An 18,984-nucleotide genomic window follows, 5' to 3' on the forward strand; every position below is an offset into this window, starting at 1 on the left:
ATTCTTCAGCTGAGAATTCACTTTTTCCATTATAAATAGAGAATTGGTTTAAATAGGAAATAAAAAATCAACTTTTATCAATTTAGATGACACTACAATGCATTCCTAGAATTCATACTTTAACAGTATCCTCATTTTTGTTTCCATATATTTTTAGGCTGTTGAGATCTCATTGTATGGCCTTGAAGAGATATCAACAAACCCAACAACACTAGACAGACTCTTGGACTTGGCTCTGGGTAAAACCTGTGTGGCAGAAATCATCTCAAGGTCAGTATAGGAGGATAACTAAATTACTATATTATAGAGTAAAAAAAACACAGGAACACCAGTCTTAATCGAACCTCATTCATTATGAATTTGAGGATTTGGTAGGTAAAGAAAGGTGTTTATTACTTTTCCACAGAATCAAAATGTACTGAATCTGATATAAAGGGAAAATATGTTATTCAGACAAGTTTCTAATTCATTTAACTTCTTTCCACACTAACAAAGTTTTTTAGGTGGTATTAAGCTTTTCATCTTTCTGTCTGTCTGTATAACATTATTTATCTGTAACTCATACTTTATTGTTTGCTGGATTTTAAGGAAACTTCATGTATAGGAAACTTTATGGTGAAGTGTATATTGTCAGGAAAATCAGTTTATTGTGAAGGACAATCATGGCCACTGATCTTGGTAATCTAACATGTTGTTTGTGTTAGGGCACTATTAGGGAGGAATTATTAGTTCCTTTTAAGACATATATAGTTAAGGTTTTGGCTAAGACTGGTTACATATAATTACATGCCTAAGTTTGCTAAATTGAGTAAGCTGATCACAAGCCTTTATGTATTGGATTAGATTTCATTCTAAAACTCTTATTGACATTTCCATGTAAGTTGAGAATACAGGGGCCGATCCAGGATTTGAGTTTAGGGTGGGGGGCGTGAATTTAATTAAATGCCGTGCATAGCAAGGCAAGAAGTATTATGGTGAAACATTTTTTTCCTACTAATTTAGGGTGGGCCTACACCCTGTACGCCAGTCCTTGGATCTGCGCCTGGAATATTCTCAGACTATACTCGGCGTCACATAAATAACATACTGTTAAAATTTGAATAAAAATATTTTCTATGACTTTATTGACACCTACCGTCGTTTAAATTGTCTTAAATGACTTGCTCATTTGTTAAGCCAAACGGCTTCTCCCTAAACATTGAATCGTTAAATTCCGGTCAGATTTTAATTCTCGGTGCCAATATTTACATTGTAAAAAGTCGGCCATGTTTACAGTGATCGGGTTGCTAGGAGATGTTGTTTACGTTTAAATGGTTTGTCCAAAAACCAAAGAACCCAGAATGCATTTCGGCGTTATTTCGGATATCTTGGATTTATTTTACGCGAATAACGTACAATACCGAGAAGTTGATCAAATAGACGATTGTCACCGGAGTTCGACGGGAACTTACGAACTTCGTTTGTAAACAAATCGTCTCGTAGAAACCAACATGTCGGATATTAGTATGGGATTTTCCTGTAAGGATTTGTTATGCATGATTTAAGCTAATAAGCGACTCGTTGGTACTAACACGTCATGCATATATGCGAACTATCTTCATATTTAATAAAAGAGAGACAGCTCTAGCAGTAAGTCCCGACGGTTTAAAAAGTAGAGCTTCAATTCAAAAATGTGTTGTATGTGACGTCGAGTATAGTATTCTTCTAGTTTTGTGTTTTGTCAATGCCTGGTGTGATTGCTCAAGTTCATTGATATTTTCGGTAAGGGTCCGATGTTTTAGTTTAGACAAAATCAACTTTGAATGGTTGTTTTCTAAAACCCGAGATCTTTTCAAGAATCTGTTCCTTGTTTCTATGTTTTCAGGCTCTTGTGCCACAAGAATATAATAATATTCTTAACTTCATGTATTTATGATGTCATATATCCCTAGACTTTTACTAGCATTTTCATGTAAGTTGAGAATACTCTTTAGACTAGTGTTGTTCAAGATTAGTGTTGCCAAGGCCTGATATGATTGCCCGAATTTGTTTATATTGTAGGCACGTGTCCTTTGTTCTAGTTTAAACAAAATCAGGGATAAAAATAAGCAGTGGCTCAATAGCCCATGGCTACTAGATTTTGAGCTGGGCTACCAAACTTTTGGATAAAACTTAGTTGAACATGTAGAAAATATTAAGCATAAATATGGTCTGGGCTACAAGATGTATTTCCTAATTTCTTACCCCTGAAAATCCACTCTGAATGTTTGGTGTAATAATTTACAAGTTGTCTTTGAATTCAATGTGGCTAAATTTAGTGATTCACTCTGTATAAATAAGATTTATTTTCTTTAAGTTAGTAAATTGTATACAAGTACTATATGTTTGTCAGGCATAGCGACTGCTAATAGTCCAGATGGAGACCAGGCAACATCTATAGGACGTTCAATGTTGTCAGCACCATCTAGTAGCGTTGTCATGTTATCACCAGCTTTGGAAAACATAATGACTCGATGGTTTCCAGAATCTGCTACAATTATCTCCCCTTTTCTTGTGACAGCTATTCCCTTTGGATATCTAAGCTCACAGGTTGATGAACCCAAACTTCCAATTTTTCGGAAATAGTTTCCATGTTTGTCAAAGAACTTTATTTGGTGGTGTCCTGAATCTGAAACTAGAATATTGTTGCCATCTGTTGCCAAATATGAGGGGTTGTCCAGGCAAGAATCTGTGTAACCATGGCAACCAAATTGTAAAGTAACCTCACCATTAGGTTTAAGAATACTTATTTTTTCATAAATTTTATCTGATATGACAATGTGCCCATCTTGTAAAGTAGTGATTCCATAAGGAAAATGAACTTTGTCCTTAGCATTGTTGAAAACTACTTCAGAGGTTTTTTCGACCATCTTGATACATTTAGTGTTTTCATCTGTAAAATAAATCTCATTGTGTTTTCCAATGCAAATGCATCTTGGATAACCATTCTTAATTTCAATTATTTTAGTTGACCTTCCAGCTAAGTTAAACTTCTGAATTCTTCCAGATCCATTTTCAGCCACTATCAAGTTATCATCTTTGTCAAAATCGATTCCAAATGGTAAATTTAAATATCCTTGGCCATTGCCATAACCTCCGACCTTGAAAAGTAATTTGACCTTTGGCCTCATTTCATATTTCAAAGGATTGTATGGTTTCTGTTGAATGGACAAGGATGACAATTTTGTTAAACAAAAATCTAGTGGTGTAAGAGTCCTTGGTTTTGGTGATATATAGTTTCTGGTTATTCCAGAGTTATTTCCCCTTTCCAAATACTTTCCTAGTTGAACTTCTTTAGTTTCTGTTCTTGTGCAGTTTACGGTAGGCTTTAAGCATGATGGTCTTGGATTGGAAACAGAGAGTTCAAATTGTACATCTATTAATTTGATTTCTTCTAAAATTGTGGAGTAAGATTTTGAAAGTACATCAGCATTCCTAACAGTTATGTTTTCAAGTTTTTGTTTGATCATTTTGAACTGTTCCAAGTATTGGAAGCAAAGATCTTTTTCTTGCTTCAAATCATGTAGCTGCATTTTATAGATGCCATTTAAATTTTCCAATGGTTTCATTCTTCTTGCTTTTATTTGTAACTTATAAGATTGGAGGAATTTTGCTTCATAGTATTGACCCCTGCTCTGTCCCTCTGTGCAAGTCAGTGAAAAGATTCTTTTGTTTAGAAAAGCTATTTGATTTTCCACATGCTTTAAACATGATAACACAGAATCCTTTTGACAAACTTTAGTGTCTTGAATAGAGGCTACAAGATGGTGCTCATGGTTACCAAGGAGACATAGTATGCAAATGCAAGTGTCACATGACTGACAGAAGTATCTTATTGGTTCATTGTGATGTGATTTGCAAAGAGAAAAGTGTCCATGTTCATTTGGTAGAATGTTAGTCAGAGTGTGTGATTTTAGGACGAGAGACATTCTATGCCGAATACTGCAGTAGTGACAAAAATACTTCACACATTCTGCACAATATTTCACAGCTTGGCTTTGGTTACTTGCACAAAGGTCACAGGTCAGAATGTTCTGCTGTTTATCTGAACTGTCAAGTATGTCACTGAATTGGTTGATCCGAAAATCTTTTGGAAAACCAGTAGCACCATCTTGTGGAACCAGTGTTGTTTTTCTACATGTTGGACAAGAAAACTGCATTGTTTTACCATTTGTTTTAGCATTCTTAATGTGGTGATCTAAGCAGACTTCACAGAATGAATGAAGGCAAGGTAATGCTCTTGGAGATTTAAGCTTATCCAAACAAATGTTACATTTCAGGAGTTCATCTGCTTTGGAATTACCTGCTGCCATTGGTTATCTTCAGTGTTTTTTTCACTTCATATTCTTAAGGATGCCTGTAACTTTCAATTTACCTGTCATAAAGATTCTGCAGTGACTCTTTCCACACATTTGACACTCTAAGGTTCTATTGAGTAAACTCTATACTTTCTGAGCTGATATTTTTTGTAGAAGTTCGTCTTAATATCTTCCTTTATTCTGCCAAAATTTCTCAAGCAATGTTTCCATTTGCTATCTTCACATTGAAGATAAAGGTTCTATCAATATATGAAGTAAAGATTCTGATCAAAGTAAAGGTAGCTTTACAAATCCCAATCATAAAGTTTTGTTAGGCAACTTTTCCTGTTCGTATGACATTCCTTGTTTTAAGCTAGCTTGTCGGTTTCAATATGCTATCTTAGCATTGAGGATAAAGGTTCTATCAACATAAGTAAAGTATCAGGTCACTTCATAAATCATAAAGTTTTTCAATGAACTTTCCATGAATATGCAGCATTTCCTTGTGTGGAGCTAGCTGACAGATTGCCATGTGTTTCCTAGCTTGGAGGTTTCAAAAAGTTCTGTGGATATTAGTTTATAAAAGTACTAAGTAGCTTCACATATTCTAATCAAAAACTTCCTCAAAACACTTTTTCCTGCATTTTTAACCACTAATATGTCCTAGTATAGAGTTAGCATGTTATCCCTGATTAGAGGATTATAACTGTACTAAGGACCTTATAACATGTAGATAACTACATCAGTGTGTGTATTGCTATATACTAGTAGTCAGCTGCTAGCTTTTCATGGGGCACCATTTGGGAAATCTAAATTCATCAATTTTAAACCCCATTTAAAAGAGGAAAATTATCAGTTTTCAATTTGATCAAGTTTTTGATAAGTGCTGATTTTCTTTATCAAAGATTAGGTTACGATATGTAGTTTTTCAGTTGTTGATTTTTTTCATGTTCCCATTGGGTACCCCATGATGTGTATTGGGATAAGTAATTTATACCTGATGTTACCTGTGACAGCTGGACTCTGGTCCAAAGATAAAATACTTATCAATACTGACATGTCAAATTATCAGTTTTAGTATAAATTATTTTAATAGGATCAAATTCATTTGTAAAAAATAAAAGGAAAAAATCTTTCAGATGATATTTTTTCTTAGATATGGTCACGTAATCAATTGTGATCTACTTATCAATATTAGTATTTTGATCTATCAATTGTATTTAATTATTTTCAATACCCTTTGAATTTTTCTGTTGAAATACAAAATGTTTTCTTTAAAAGGTGTTTTTTATATCTAAATTTCTTTAGCCATTTTTTGCATCCTTGTAGGAAGTAAATATTGGGTTTTGTTTTATATTTGTCCTGTTAGTCTGATAAGAATTTAGCCAATGTCAGGGTTTTTTTAGGTAAGCGGCAGGCAATTGTTTTCCATTTCAACACTAAGATTCATTTTTACAGCTAGTGCTTCTTAAATTTTGTTAGAACTAAACATCTTGAAGCTGCTTTATGTAAGGACTATTCCAGAAATAAATGTATGAGAGGAGGGAGGGATTACATTTTTTATTTGACCCCACCATGCATACAATTTTAATTGATTATTTTCTCTCCTTGCTTATAAAGGCTAACTATATTAAATAGCAACCACCCATCAAATTTTAATAGGGATGCCTCCCAACCATCCCCCCTCTCAAAATTAAGTTTGGAAAAGCCCTAAGTAATTCAGACTACTGGTACTACATATTCCAAAAAACTTATGAATCATGCCATGTGTTGTGACTACATTCATGAGCTAATCCTTGATAAAATACTTAGGCATACACATATATATATTTAGAAAAAAATAACCACTGTGGTCCAAAAAAAAAACAATCTTTGTAAAGTCAAATAAAATTAAATAGTGGATTCTCATCTCCTCTTGCCTCTATAAAAATTGACAAAAATAAGAAGAATCAGGGTGGGAATTTCAAAATCAGGTTTTTTTCACATCACTTTCTAGTAATGAGATACTATAACTCATAAATCTTTCATTTCTTGGTGACTTAAACTTTGTTTCTTCTCAGAAACTGATGTGGCTAGGGATTTAGAACACATCTATACTTCAAAAAGCTAATATAAAGCTAGCTAATATCTGGCAAAAAAAAATAAAAAAGTAAAAAAAAATAAAATCCTCTTGCCCACCCCATATTTTTTTGATGGTTGGATGAGAATCTAGCATTTAAATTTACTTGGCCTTATCAGGCTTTTTGTTATTTTGTTTAAAGGCTATGAACAATGTAAAAAGCGTTCTCATATTTTGTGGGGCAGTAATTGGGTTAAAAAGAAAATCCTTACACCTTGAGTTGTTTGGGATTAAGAATCTAGAAAATAACTTTGAATTTCTTGACTTTTTGTAAAATTGAAAAAAAGTAATACAGAATATATTATTCAATCTTTATGCTTTCAAGAAAAACTCTTTTATCTTATCTACATGAGGTACTTGTAATAGATATTGTGGACAAAGACTTATAAAAAGAAAATTAGATACTTCAATATTCTTGAAAGATTAGATGCTGGGAATGTAGCAGATAGTTTTTAGTCTGAAATGACGAAAGGCTCACCTGCCAGTTCCCTTAAATTATGAATTGAGGTACTTAGTTTAACATATTTAATAAGTAATTTGCATATTTTAACTTCAAGTCAAAACAATAGAATAAAATTGACTATAGCAAATTGATGATAGGATTCAGAAACCAGAGTTTAATTCTTATATCAATTTGTCTCCTGAATTGAGGTTAACTGAAACAATTTAAAAATGCTGTTATAGTGAAAGCATAGATTTTCTATAAATAGATAAAATGAATAAGGAAGTTTTATTTAGAGTTGGCATTTAACACATAATAAGAAACATAAGCTCTGGTGAGCTTTTGACTCCTTGAAAATCTCAAGTTAAAACAAAACATGGGTATTCAAGATACCTCTTTATTCTAAACTCGAAGAAGATAGAGTTAGAAATAGTAGCCTGCCCGTCAGCCCCAGACTGGCTATTTTTTGGCAGGACTGGCTAATTTTACCAAAAATTTATATAGCCATATAGTAAATATATTGAAAAATTGTATTCAGGACTGGCTAGAATTTAAGTGAGTTTCCTACCCTGACGAAGATCGATAGTTTATTTGATTAAAATGTTTAGGTCTGTTGTATGTTGCTACACATATCTCCATCTCTATAATCCAATTTATCCAAGTTATATACTTGTGTAAACATGATGTTGATATCCTGTTGATAGCTGAATATCGAAGTTTTGGGTTAAAGATAGACTAAAATATTTGTAGATGTATCATACTTTGAATTGACTGTGTTTTACCTTTAAATTTTTTCATTGTTATTCAAAGTTTTGGGCTGAAGGTAGAAGAAGATATTTGTAGACATATCATACTTTTAATTGGCTGTGTTTTACCTTTAAATTTGTTAATTTTTATTTGAATTAGATATGAAAACATTTCTTACATTGTCAGTCTGAGGTCTGACAGAATGAAATCTGTTGCAGAACAGAAACATATGATATAAATATTGTCTTGTTGTAGTGTCTATATAGTTCAAGAAAAGTTGTTTCTCTCTTTATAATCATTAGAATGGGGCTTAATAATGAATTGGGCTACATTGCAGTCATATTATTCATCTGTCTGTCCATCTGTTACACTTTTTGTAACAGATTTCTCAGCTTCTATTGGAGAGAATGTTTGAATTTTGGTGTATTGCTTTTACTTGATGATATGTACCATGTCGCTCTTTCCCAGGTTTGACTGAAATAGTTGAGTTGGGTTTTCTTAGCATGACGACTTTTTCTTCAGTGTTTCAAATTACCTTTTAGTCCCACTTCATTCATTATACTGTAGATGTTTGGGGATTTTCTGGTTCCAAGTTTTGCAAAAATACACCAGTCCAATGAGTTTTCATAGACTGGTTTACTGTTCTGACTTAGAAAAACAGAAGTCTTTAAAATAATCAAATTCTATGATATATATTCTGTTTTGTATGTTTGCTCAAAACAAAATTACCAAAGACTTTAAAATTGGAAGTCACTGCTTTTCTACCAAGTATACAGTATTTGTAGCACAGAGTAACAACTGGTTGACTCAGAGTTGAAATAATGTGTCCAAGTGGTAGCATGCTTACATGTACCTGCAATCTGATGTTTCTATGAGCTAGCATAATAAAAATACTGCTCAGCATATCAGACCTGTACAAGCAGGGTCTGTTTGATTGGTAATTTATCATTTTCATCCTGAAATGCATGAAATATCTGCCATAGGATGTTAAACCACAATCAATCTACAAATCGAAACAAAATTAAATGAGCCAGTGCTGAATTTTACAATGTAGCAAACCTTGTGGTTTATTGACGGAGATTGACATTGTTGGGATCAATGTCCTATTGGCTATATTACTACTGTCCTCGTAGAAGACAGCTGTTACATTGATATTATACAATGTTGTATCTTTATTTTTAACAATTATGAAAGGTACCATGTGTTGTTAAGATTAACTTGAAACAATATTTAATCAATAAATTGTATGTTGTGCAATTAAGATTCTGTCTAAACAATATTGATCAAAGGAAAATCGCCAACAGTGATAACTGTCTAAACCAAATACTTAAGACCCCAAACCCCAGCCCACTCCTAAAAAAAACGTGTTACAATTGAATCCTGAATTAGCTGAAACAGACATGTCCTGAGACTCCTTATGCATTTTAAACTTGCATATGTCATAAAACCTGTTTAAAGTGAACACATCCTTTAGTCCTAGGGGGTTTGGTATAGACAGGGTTCCCTTTATTTTCATATAAATGTATTAGTTTCACTTGACTTGAATATTTCACACTGAATACAAATAAAGGTATTTTTCCTGTGTCTTTGTTTCCTTGTATAACTCTATCTATCATCTGCATCTGGTTTATTAAGTAATAAGGAAAAATTGTGTCAAAGAAAAAACAGTTTTATCAAATTGTGAAACAGACATTCTATGGGCCTACTATGAACAGTAAGAAATTTTTTACACCCAGACTTTGCTGTCAACTGGTCCCTGAAAGCACAAATATATTTTTATGTGAAATATTCATCACATGATAATAATCATATGAAGAATGGAAAAAGCAACCCAAAATTACAGTATTGTAAAAAGGCTTAATCAGTTTTTGGACCCCAGGGCCACAATTTAAATTGAAAAATTACTTAAATCTGAGAAAATTCTCAATTGTTTGTGACGTCATCAAAGACTTTGATAGTGGTTACCATAGAAGTTAAGAATATTTTCAGACTTAAATGTTTTTTTTTTCATTTTGTGGCGCCGGGGCTAGACTCTGGACAGGTGCCAAATGGTCACTTTCACCTTAGTATAATTAAAATAAAACATTTTTAATTGTTCAACTTAAAAACTTAAAATCTTTCAAAAAATCACATATATGATAAAATACCAACAAGATTTTTATCTGCATGTAAGGTTTGGAAAAAAATGAAATTCCCACCAATGTTTTTACTACATGTTACTTTATATAACCTGTGTATTTTTCTTTACACTTTTTAAATCTCTTTCATCACCTTGAGTGATTCTGAAATCAATTATGAGACATATACAGTACTATTGAGCTTTTTATGGATATAGGCCCTGGCCAAAAATTGTATTTACTTTTAGCAAGGTTTTCCCTAAAACTTGCCTCAACAAGAGTGAAAATGGGCCAGTTGCTAGTAAAGCACATTTTAATCCCATTTTCATGCCAATAACTCATTGAAAAAAGCATTTTTGCCCATCATATTTGATATGTGTGTTTTGATTTCAAGAATGATGCATTTTGAAAGTGTTCTGATTATGGCTTTGTTTTTGTTTTTGTTACACATGATAAATTAGGTTCTGTTTGTAACCAAGGTAACTGTATTCATGTATTTATTTGTCTATTCTGCCTTTCAGGAGTACATTTATTAGTATATTTTTTAAATCTTGATTTTAGTTGTTTACTCAGAATTGTGGTAAACAAAAGGTTTTGACTTTGTTATTATATGATACCTGTATTATTTTTCTGGTTTCAGAGAAGAAGGTTTATCTGTGATACTTTATGACACTGGATGTGAAGAGGATATAAATATCAACGAGATCATTGCCAAGGCCGTCATGGAGGAGACAGAGGCTCGCATGATGGCAGAGGGCACCTTTCATCCAGCAACTGTGTCCACAGAAACATCACCTGTGAAAGGATTATCTAATAAATCAACTAATTTGGATCAGGCTATAGATAGATTACAAATTGTTGGTGAACAAAAGGTGACTTTTAGTGAAAATGACGCTCAGGCAGAAAATGAAGATTCTGAAGAATCTTGGGAAACAGAAGAGGAAGAAGAGGTGATTCCTGCAAAACAGCCAGTCAAAAAGAAGGATAAAAATAGTAACACTGTGTCACCTAGTGCCAACAAGAATTTTAATTCCAATGTGACTTCTGGTGCTACTGCAAATGTTTCAGATAATACGAACAATAAAACACCAACTGATCAAAAGTCAAAATCTCCAGACCCTGATACTAGAAATCTTTATTCATGGGGAAAGTCCAGTCCAGATCAGGATTACATGGATGACACTAAGGCATTGTGGGATTCTTCTGTGTATTGGAAACGCCCACTTCCTCCTAAGATGGAAATTCCTAAAACTGGAGAATATATGGACTGTCATGTGTGTAAGGTTTTTGATCCTACAAACTTTGTGGTATGTATTTTACACTTTTAAACTTAAGCCTATGTAGGGCTACCCATGGTCATTCAATTAAGCTCAGAGAAAATTACATTTTTTAAATTCAGTTGTTGGAAAATCAACTTTCATGCCAATGTATATCAATTGAACACTTGAGGTGGAAGCACACAGAGAAATGAAAATGAAATGACATTATACTGCATACAGAAGTAATGAGCTTATACCTGACTTAAACAGACATGATTATTGTCTGCATTTAGTGGAATTCTGCTATTTCAAATCCTGATTTTACAGTTACCATCTTTTTTTTTTTTTTTTTTTTTTTTTTTTTTTTTTTTTTTTTTTTTTTTTTTTTTTTTTTTTTGCGGGGGGGGGGGGGGCGCGGCCCCCGCGCCCAAATTGACTTCTGATTTTGCCAATTTCCACTTTGTTTGTTGTACTCTTCCTACTCTTCCTAGCTTAAAGTAGTGACTGAAATTATCAAGATTGGGAAACTTTCTAAAGTTTTAATACAAGGTATTTAGAACAAGAATGGATATGGTAAATATATCAAAGAGTCAACAACCCCTCTAGGATTAAAAATGTCAGCTGAAGGTCACCCATGGGTCTTCATGGAATGATAGACTGTCTCTGTAAGAATTTAAATGTTGATTTCTCATTCTATATTTCTTTCTTTGATAAAATGTTCTTCTCTTTTGTTTGGCAATTGAAATTATTTGGGAAACCTATTTTAGTAATATCTGCATATTGTTTATTTTATAGAGTATCCCATATGGTTCCATGACTGTCTTTGATCAGTTATTGAGAGACTGTATAGAATACTACAATATGCAGTCAGTCGATAGAGTAAGTATTATTTTCCAACTGATAGTAAGTAAAGGTTTGTAACTATGGAGAGTCTTGAAAACAATCTTGTTTTGCTGTTTTGAATCTCTGAAGATGCTGTCCATGTAAAAATCAGGCAGAACCTATGATATGAGTGGCACATGGTAAATTTTATCCCACTGAATTTTTTGTTCCAATGTAATGTATATACCATATGTGTGTCAAAAAGTATAAAGTTCGTTTGAAATTGACAATGGATGGCTCAGAAAATGACTACAAAGTTTTGCTAAAATTGAAAAGTTATCTCCATTTCTTCAAGAAATTTTAATGCTTTCAGTGAAAAGTAAGTCAATCATGCTCCCTAGAGCCTCTGTTTTTCTTGGTAATACCACTTCTTCATCGAAGCCTTCTTAATTTTAAGTTTGCCTTGCATATTTGCACCTGGAAATTTTTACTTTTATTTTCATCAACATATTTTTTTGCCAGAAGAAGACTATGTATTGCTATGTAATGCTCTCAGGATGCTTGTTTGTCTATAGGTGAAATTACTAAAAAGTCAAGATTTTAATTATTGAAAAGTTGCTGCTTTCATTCTATTTATACCATCTTAGAGTTAATGGATATATTTATTTTCAGATTATGAAACCAGAAGAGATTAAAGTAGGGCATCTTTATGCTGGGCACCAAGGAGGTGCATGGTACAGGGTATTGGTCAATAAAGTTGTTAGTCCAGGATTGGTAAGGCATAGCAATTAATACTTCCTCTCAAATGAAGATCTTCAGAAAACACGACAAATTACTCTGTCTCTCTGTCTGTAGGTCTGTAACATCCTAAATTTAAACAATTTTTAAAGGTTCAAAGTTTTTCAATGGATTTTGACTTATCTATATACACACTTACTAATTTTTATTTGCCTCAAGCGCCAGAAATTATGTGTTCAATCTTTGACTGATTTTTTTTCAGAAGTGGTAGCAACTGCTTCTCAGCAAAGTTCACAACATTTAGGAGATAGAGTAACAATTAGAATAATATGTCTGTGGTTATATGCAGGTGGTTTCATTTGTGACCTAGTGTGATAAAAATCTGGCTCTCCAGAGTTGCTCTTGTCGGTCTTGATTCCCAAAATATGGATGGGTTCATGTTTTGGCTCAACAGACAGTCCCCCTGATCGGTAAAAATATGGCCGTCATTGGTTCATTTCTTTCGCCAGTATCTAGGTGTTTCACAATTTACAAGTTCTCAAACTTGTTTTGGGGTATTTTCTTATTGAAAGGAAGCTATGTAATTTGGGCTTACACATCTGGGCAATAAGATTTGGGGCTAATGCAGCCCCAGGTAAAAAATTGGCGGCAAATGTATATGTCTGGTTAAAATTTTGAAGAACTGGCAGATAAACTGAGTTTGCCAGTCCCATGACTGACAGGCCAAAACAGTTTTGCATACTCTGGTACTGGAAGTCAGACTTAGCAGGGTCAGTTAATTCATCAAATGTTCACATTCTGAAATGCATGGAATTTCTACCATAGGATGAAGAACCATAATTAAGTAAATATGTTGTCCTGTAACGATATGAAAAATAGACACCCTTTTAGGGTATCAATGGAGAACACCATCGATGGAGATATCCCTGCGCTATACCGTAGCATTGTACTGTTTATCTAGTTGTGTGATATACTTTTTCAGGTATCTGTATATATTGTTGATTTTGGAGAATATAATGCCATGGCATTGGAAGAAATAAAACCGTTACCATGGAAGTTCTGGGACCTTCCATTCCAGGCTTTTAAATGCAAGTTACATGGTAAGGAATATCATGCTTGTCAGGTTTAATTTGATACTGGAAACTGTTAACTAAAAAGTTTATGTTAGTTTTATTTTCCTTTTTTGGCACTCAGTATAATTTTGAGAAAAGAATGCCTATTTAAAATTGTGTGAAAGTAGATTGATTGCAGAAACTGTGAAAAAAAATCATGGGTGGAAAATTAATTACAGAAGATGCATATACTTTTTATGTATAATTAAGAATTGTGATATGGTGCATTCAACACTTTTGGTGATTTTTTTAGTAGTATGGCATGCTGTATGATACATGTGATATGTTATCTCTGAGAACTAACATATTAAAAATGTGACTCAGCCCTGGCTGCTTTCCTCTCCAAAAAAATGTGACTCAGCCCTGGCTGCTTTCCTCTCCAATCAAATGTGACTCAGCCCTGGCTGCTTTCCTCTCCAAAAAAATGTGATTCAGCCCTGGCTGCTTTCCTCTCCAAAAAAAAGTGTGTCAGATGATTTTCTCATACTGTAAATGTATTAAATTTGCGGTTGCTAATTTTCATGTATTATGTCAAATGACCATATTTACGAGTATTAATTTTCGCCTTTAAAAAAAATAATTAGTGTTATATAGTGTTAAAAATTCAATTTTGCAGGTACGGTTTTTTGTGGTATTCTGCCCACCGCGGAAAATTAGTAAATTAACAGTAATTCATCTAGCAGTGAATGCTTAAATACAAACTTGTCATTATGTTCTTCACTTATACATGTAACTACAGACTTAGATACAATCAATTCTTGAATGAAATAAATCACATACAATGTAATGATTTAATGCTAGAAAATATTATTTTATCTTGCAGTATACATGTATTAAACATTCACATTTTTGTTTTTACCTCAACACATATTTATCATAGACTTTGACTTAGAATGAATAGGAAAAAAGGCTACATCTATAGATGCTCACTTACATCAAACTTTCAATAATTTATTTTCCAGGTATTATGCCATCAAAAGGCACACAGGTTTGGTCAGAAGGGGCCAAACTTAAAATGAGAACTTTAACCCAAGATAAAGACTTGGTTGGCCTTGTCTGTGGAGTAGAAGAGAACGGAGTTGTCTCTCTTAGACTGGTTGACACATCATCTGACAAGGATGTGTGCATTGATGAAACTTTAATGGATTTGGGCATGGCTGATGTAAATCTCTCATAAAGAAATCTCTAAAATGAAGTTGCCTCCCTTTATATTCATGGTTTCTAAGCCCAGGCTGTTACAACAAGATTTGGGCTATAAAGACACTAGATTTATTGTCAGCATGGGTTGCACTATGCATTATTGTAAATATTTTGGAGCAAGTTGTTAAAAATTTGTTTAATCATAACTTCTAATGATTTTCGGGGATAAAATTGTTGCATGAGTCCAAATGTTCCATCAATCAACTTTACACTTGCCTAAAAATTTGATTTTTGATTAACATACTGATACAAATTTTCTGTTGAACAAAACCTACCAATCTTTGAAACATTGCACTGTAAATGACATCCTCAACGGTACCATTTTACTTCCTTATTCAGGTTAATCACAGAAATCCAAGAAATTTTATGGTATCTTGTTGGATATCGAATTTTGATTTTTTTTCCCATGTGTTTTCTATATATACCATAGATCAAGAGTCCAAAGAAATGTTAGTTGGTCGTTTAAACTATGATGCTAGAAAACAGAAGTCCAGGTCTGATTGAAATTCATACCGACTAGGGATCAATTTCACAAAAAGTTGTAATGTCGTTATATTAAATTTCATTGTGATGTCTGTTCCAGAGAACAATTTTACACTTCACACATGATTTGTGAAATTAATTGCTATAAAGATTGATACCAATGAAATAAAGCAACATAAGAACAGCTATTATAATGAATATTTGTAGCTTACCATGTTACACATGTAAGTATAAGTCTCAGTAAGAATGGGAAAGATCAGAAAGGCATGCCAAATACCCACTAAACTGACAATACTATTTCACCTGAGGATGATTTTTTTATATTTTTGAAAAAACTATTTTATCTCTGCATCACTGGTTTTATTAAGAAACTATGTAATAAAATATTAGAAATATGAGATTTTTGACAGAATTATCTGCCCTAGAAATGATCAGTTTTAGTGTATTTCAATGAAATTAAATATCAGTTAACCAAAATGATGTGAAAAATCTGATTCTGATAGTGCAAATAGTCAAGTATCATTTAAAAAACTGTGTTTTGTCGTACCATGTTTCACCCACTGCAGGATTCTTACCGAGACTGAACTTTTTTTTAAGGCCTTTGATATGACATGAGCTTGTGCCATTTATTTATATAAATATATATGTTTGCACTTTTATTTTTTATTTGTGGGTATTGATTTTCTAGTTTTGATACTGATTAAGGAATTACCATGTGACCATCTTCATGGTAAACTTGAAATATTTTTTTTTCATTGTGAATTAAGATTTTGGTTTGACTCACCAACTGGTCAAAACCGCAAAAATTGTCAGTATTCATAATCTTTTAGTCTCCATAACTGTTCAGACACTTGTTGATGTTTTTTGAATAGTCATAGTTCAATTTTACTTACTGTAAACATATTACTTTTCATGGTTGCTTACTATTGCAGATTCTTTCAAGTGAATGAATTTGCAAGTTTCAGTTTTTGATGTTATTAAAAAAGTTATTAACTTTCATATATAAGAAAATAGCAAAATTAGTACACCCTGAAAATTCGTACTTTTTCAGTTTCTGTAAATCAAAATGAATTGCTTCGGTTGGTTTCTAAATTGAATTTGCATCAAGTACCAGTCCATATAAAAATCAGACACTGGCTGCACTAGAGGTGATTTATGGTGTAGAAAATCTACCAAACAAATAATGCTTTTTCAGTCTGTATATGTTATATTTTTCACATGACAATAGTCATTTCTATATACAGATCTGTATTTTTGTACATTCAACTGCTGCTAGAATCAACCAGATCAAACCGATTCAAGAAGGGTAACTCACAAAAATACAGCCAATTTCATACATAGACTATATATATTTTTTTTCATGAAAATGCAACAGCTGAAAGAAAAAAATAAGACTACTGATATGGTCTGTAACTGTTTCTGAATAATAATTAAATTTGGCAGCTTTTTTAAAAATTTATGGATCATCTCCTGTTTAATTTTTATTCATCAAGACTGCTACTTAAGAAGTAATTATATACAATTGAAGTCATCTTTCTTCACAGTAAATATTATTATCATTGTTCGTGTATATTGGCTTATTTCACAAACATGTAGATTGGTTTGTTATGATTTGTGTATTGAAATGGGTATTGAGAGTTCTTTTTTTTTTGCCTTGTATACTGACTTTAATAAGGCATTGAAATAGGACATGTACAATGTAAGATTGGATTATTTTTGTGGGAAAGTTCAAATTAGTAGTAATGCTAAAAACGATTTGTTGGGAAGTTTTTGTAAGAATTAGGCAAATGAGAAAAACCAAATGCATGTCAAAAACCAACTGATCTGACAATATTATTTCACTAAAGGATAATTTCTCTATTTGAAAAGACAATTATTTGATCTCTGCATCACTGGATTTATTCAGAAATTTTTAAAATAGAATGTAAAAAATGAGGGTTTTTTTACATAGTTATCTGCCCTTGAAATTGTTCATTTTTGGATCATTTCAATGAAATTATAACTTATTAAAATTATATGGAAAATCTTTTGTTTTCTTGATTCTTATGGGCAAATAGCCAAATTACATTTCAGAAGGATTTTTTTTTTGTACCATGCTTTGCTCACTGCCTGATTCTTAGAGACTGACACTTTAGTACTATAATATTTTCTGTCTATATTTGCTACATATTTTGACATTTCTATTGAATCTTTTATTTGTAACTTTAGTCTGTCAGAGTTAATAAACTCATCTTATTTTACTAACTGTCAATGAACTTTTCATATTTTTGTTGTTTTTGTGGCATGGTAATATCATTAAAAAAAATTCCCAACGAAATGTTAAATTTTCAAAGAAAAATGTGATTTTTGGATGATGTATAATATTAAAAAAGCAAAGTTTCAACAAACCACAAACATTTATATCCCAGAATGAAAGTACCATAATTTTCAGGGTTGTTAACTTTCCCTGATTCTGTTCTGTTACGTATTCATTGGTAACAATTTTTACAGTTTCAAAATAATATTAGTACATGTATTATAATGTTAAAATTCAATTTGGTAGAAACTATTTTTATTTGTTCTTTTCTGTCCTACTTGAAAATATAAAAAATTAGTACACCAAGAAACTTATTTATGTTGATTATATTTACACTGCATAAAGCCTCTAGTACACCAAGCCTTCAAATATCATAGCAGATCATGCATTGCAATTTAAAAAAAAACAGTCAACATAAAATTCAGGCACTGCTAATGGTTAAGTGATTCATGGTGGAGAAAATCCACCAAACAGAGGATGCTTTTTCAGTCTACTTATGCTATGTTCACATAACAGCAATCTTTTCTGCATACAAAACTGCCCTTTTTAGAAAATCATACATTCATCTCCCACTGAAATCAACCAAATGTAGCCAATTCAAGAACGATAACTCTTACAAAGTGCAAAGTTCATGTACAATCTATATAATTCTTATCTCAAAAGCACAACAAAAAAATGAAAAACTAAAACTTATTGTGTGATCAGTAACTGTTTCTGAATAAGAAATAAAACTAAATTTGGCGGGTTTTGACTGGCATAAATCACCTGTCTGATTTTTAGAAAGACTGCCACTTAAAATAATATGCATCATTACTGTTTCCACTATAGTGTAGTTCAAATGTTATGCCTTATTTTCTTATACTGTTTTGCAGGACTTTATTTGCAAGTTTTTGCCATTGTTTAGGGTTATAATGTTGATTTTTGTGTTGTTTTAGCTTTATTTTGTACTATATGTATGCATTGTTTGAGCAATAAACACTCATTACTATCTTGCTATTTACATTACTTGACAAATACACAGTTTTTATAACTAATATGATTTAAAAATCTGGTGAGGGGAGTTTTAAATCATTTTACTTCAATACTTTAAGGCGTAAGGGGTTAATACTCCATACACTTGCTTTTTTACAAGCTTAAAAGTGAACCTCAACTATGACAATCCATAATCATGTTATTCTAAAATTTTACTGTTTAAAAATATAAGCAATCTATACAACAAATAGGGTTTGGGAACATTGCGCTACAAAAATAGTTTCTCATTATCATTGAAAATGGTCAATTCTCATTTTAAAGTTTAAACAGTATGCTATAATGACCCCTAACATAGTTGTTT

The 18,984-nt window shown here is 32.3% G+C and overlaps 2 protein-coding genes across 3 annotated transcripts in view; one reads left to right on the plus strand and one right to left on the minus strand.

Annotated features, from left to right (window-relative positions):
• Positions 1–18,639, plus strand: part of LOC148598301 (tudor domain-containing protein 7A-like) — a 55,517-nt gene extending 36,878 nt beyond the window's left edge. For both annotated transcript variants that reach the window (XM_088561993.1, XM_088561992.1), the window contains exons 22-27: positions 158–270; positions 10,382–11,048; positions 11,796–11,879; positions 12,495–12,596; positions 13,543–13,660; positions 14,635–18,639. In XM_088561993.1, the coding sequence (XP_088418119.1) occupies positions 158–270; positions 10,382–11,048; positions 11,796–11,879; positions 12,495–12,596; positions 13,543–13,660; positions 14,635–14,849 (1,299 nt within the window). In that variant the 3' untranslated portion in view covers positions 14,850–18,639. The remainder of the gene's footprint in view (positions 1–157; positions 271–10,381; positions 11,049–11,795; positions 11,880–12,494; positions 12,597–13,542; positions 13,661–14,634) is intronic.
• On the minus strand, positions 2,306–5,063 carry LOC148598303 (uncharacterized). Its single transcript, XM_088561441.1, has one exon. The coding sequence runs from the start codon at positions 4,329–4,331 to the stop codon at positions 2,331–2,333; it is 2,001 nt and encodes a 666-aa protein (XP_088417567.1). The 5' UTR covers positions 4,332–5,063; the 3' UTR covers positions 2,306–2,330.
• Positions 18,640–18,984: the final 345 nt, after the last annotated feature.

Source organism: Perna viridis, chromosome 14 (genome assembly GCF_037379345.1).
Source record: "Perna viridis isolate PV_CMFRI_1.1 ecotype Kerala chromosome 14, ASM3737934v1, whole genome shotgun sequence".
NCBI lineage: Eukaryota > Metazoa > Mollusca > Bivalvia > Mytilida > Mytilidae > Perna > Perna viridis.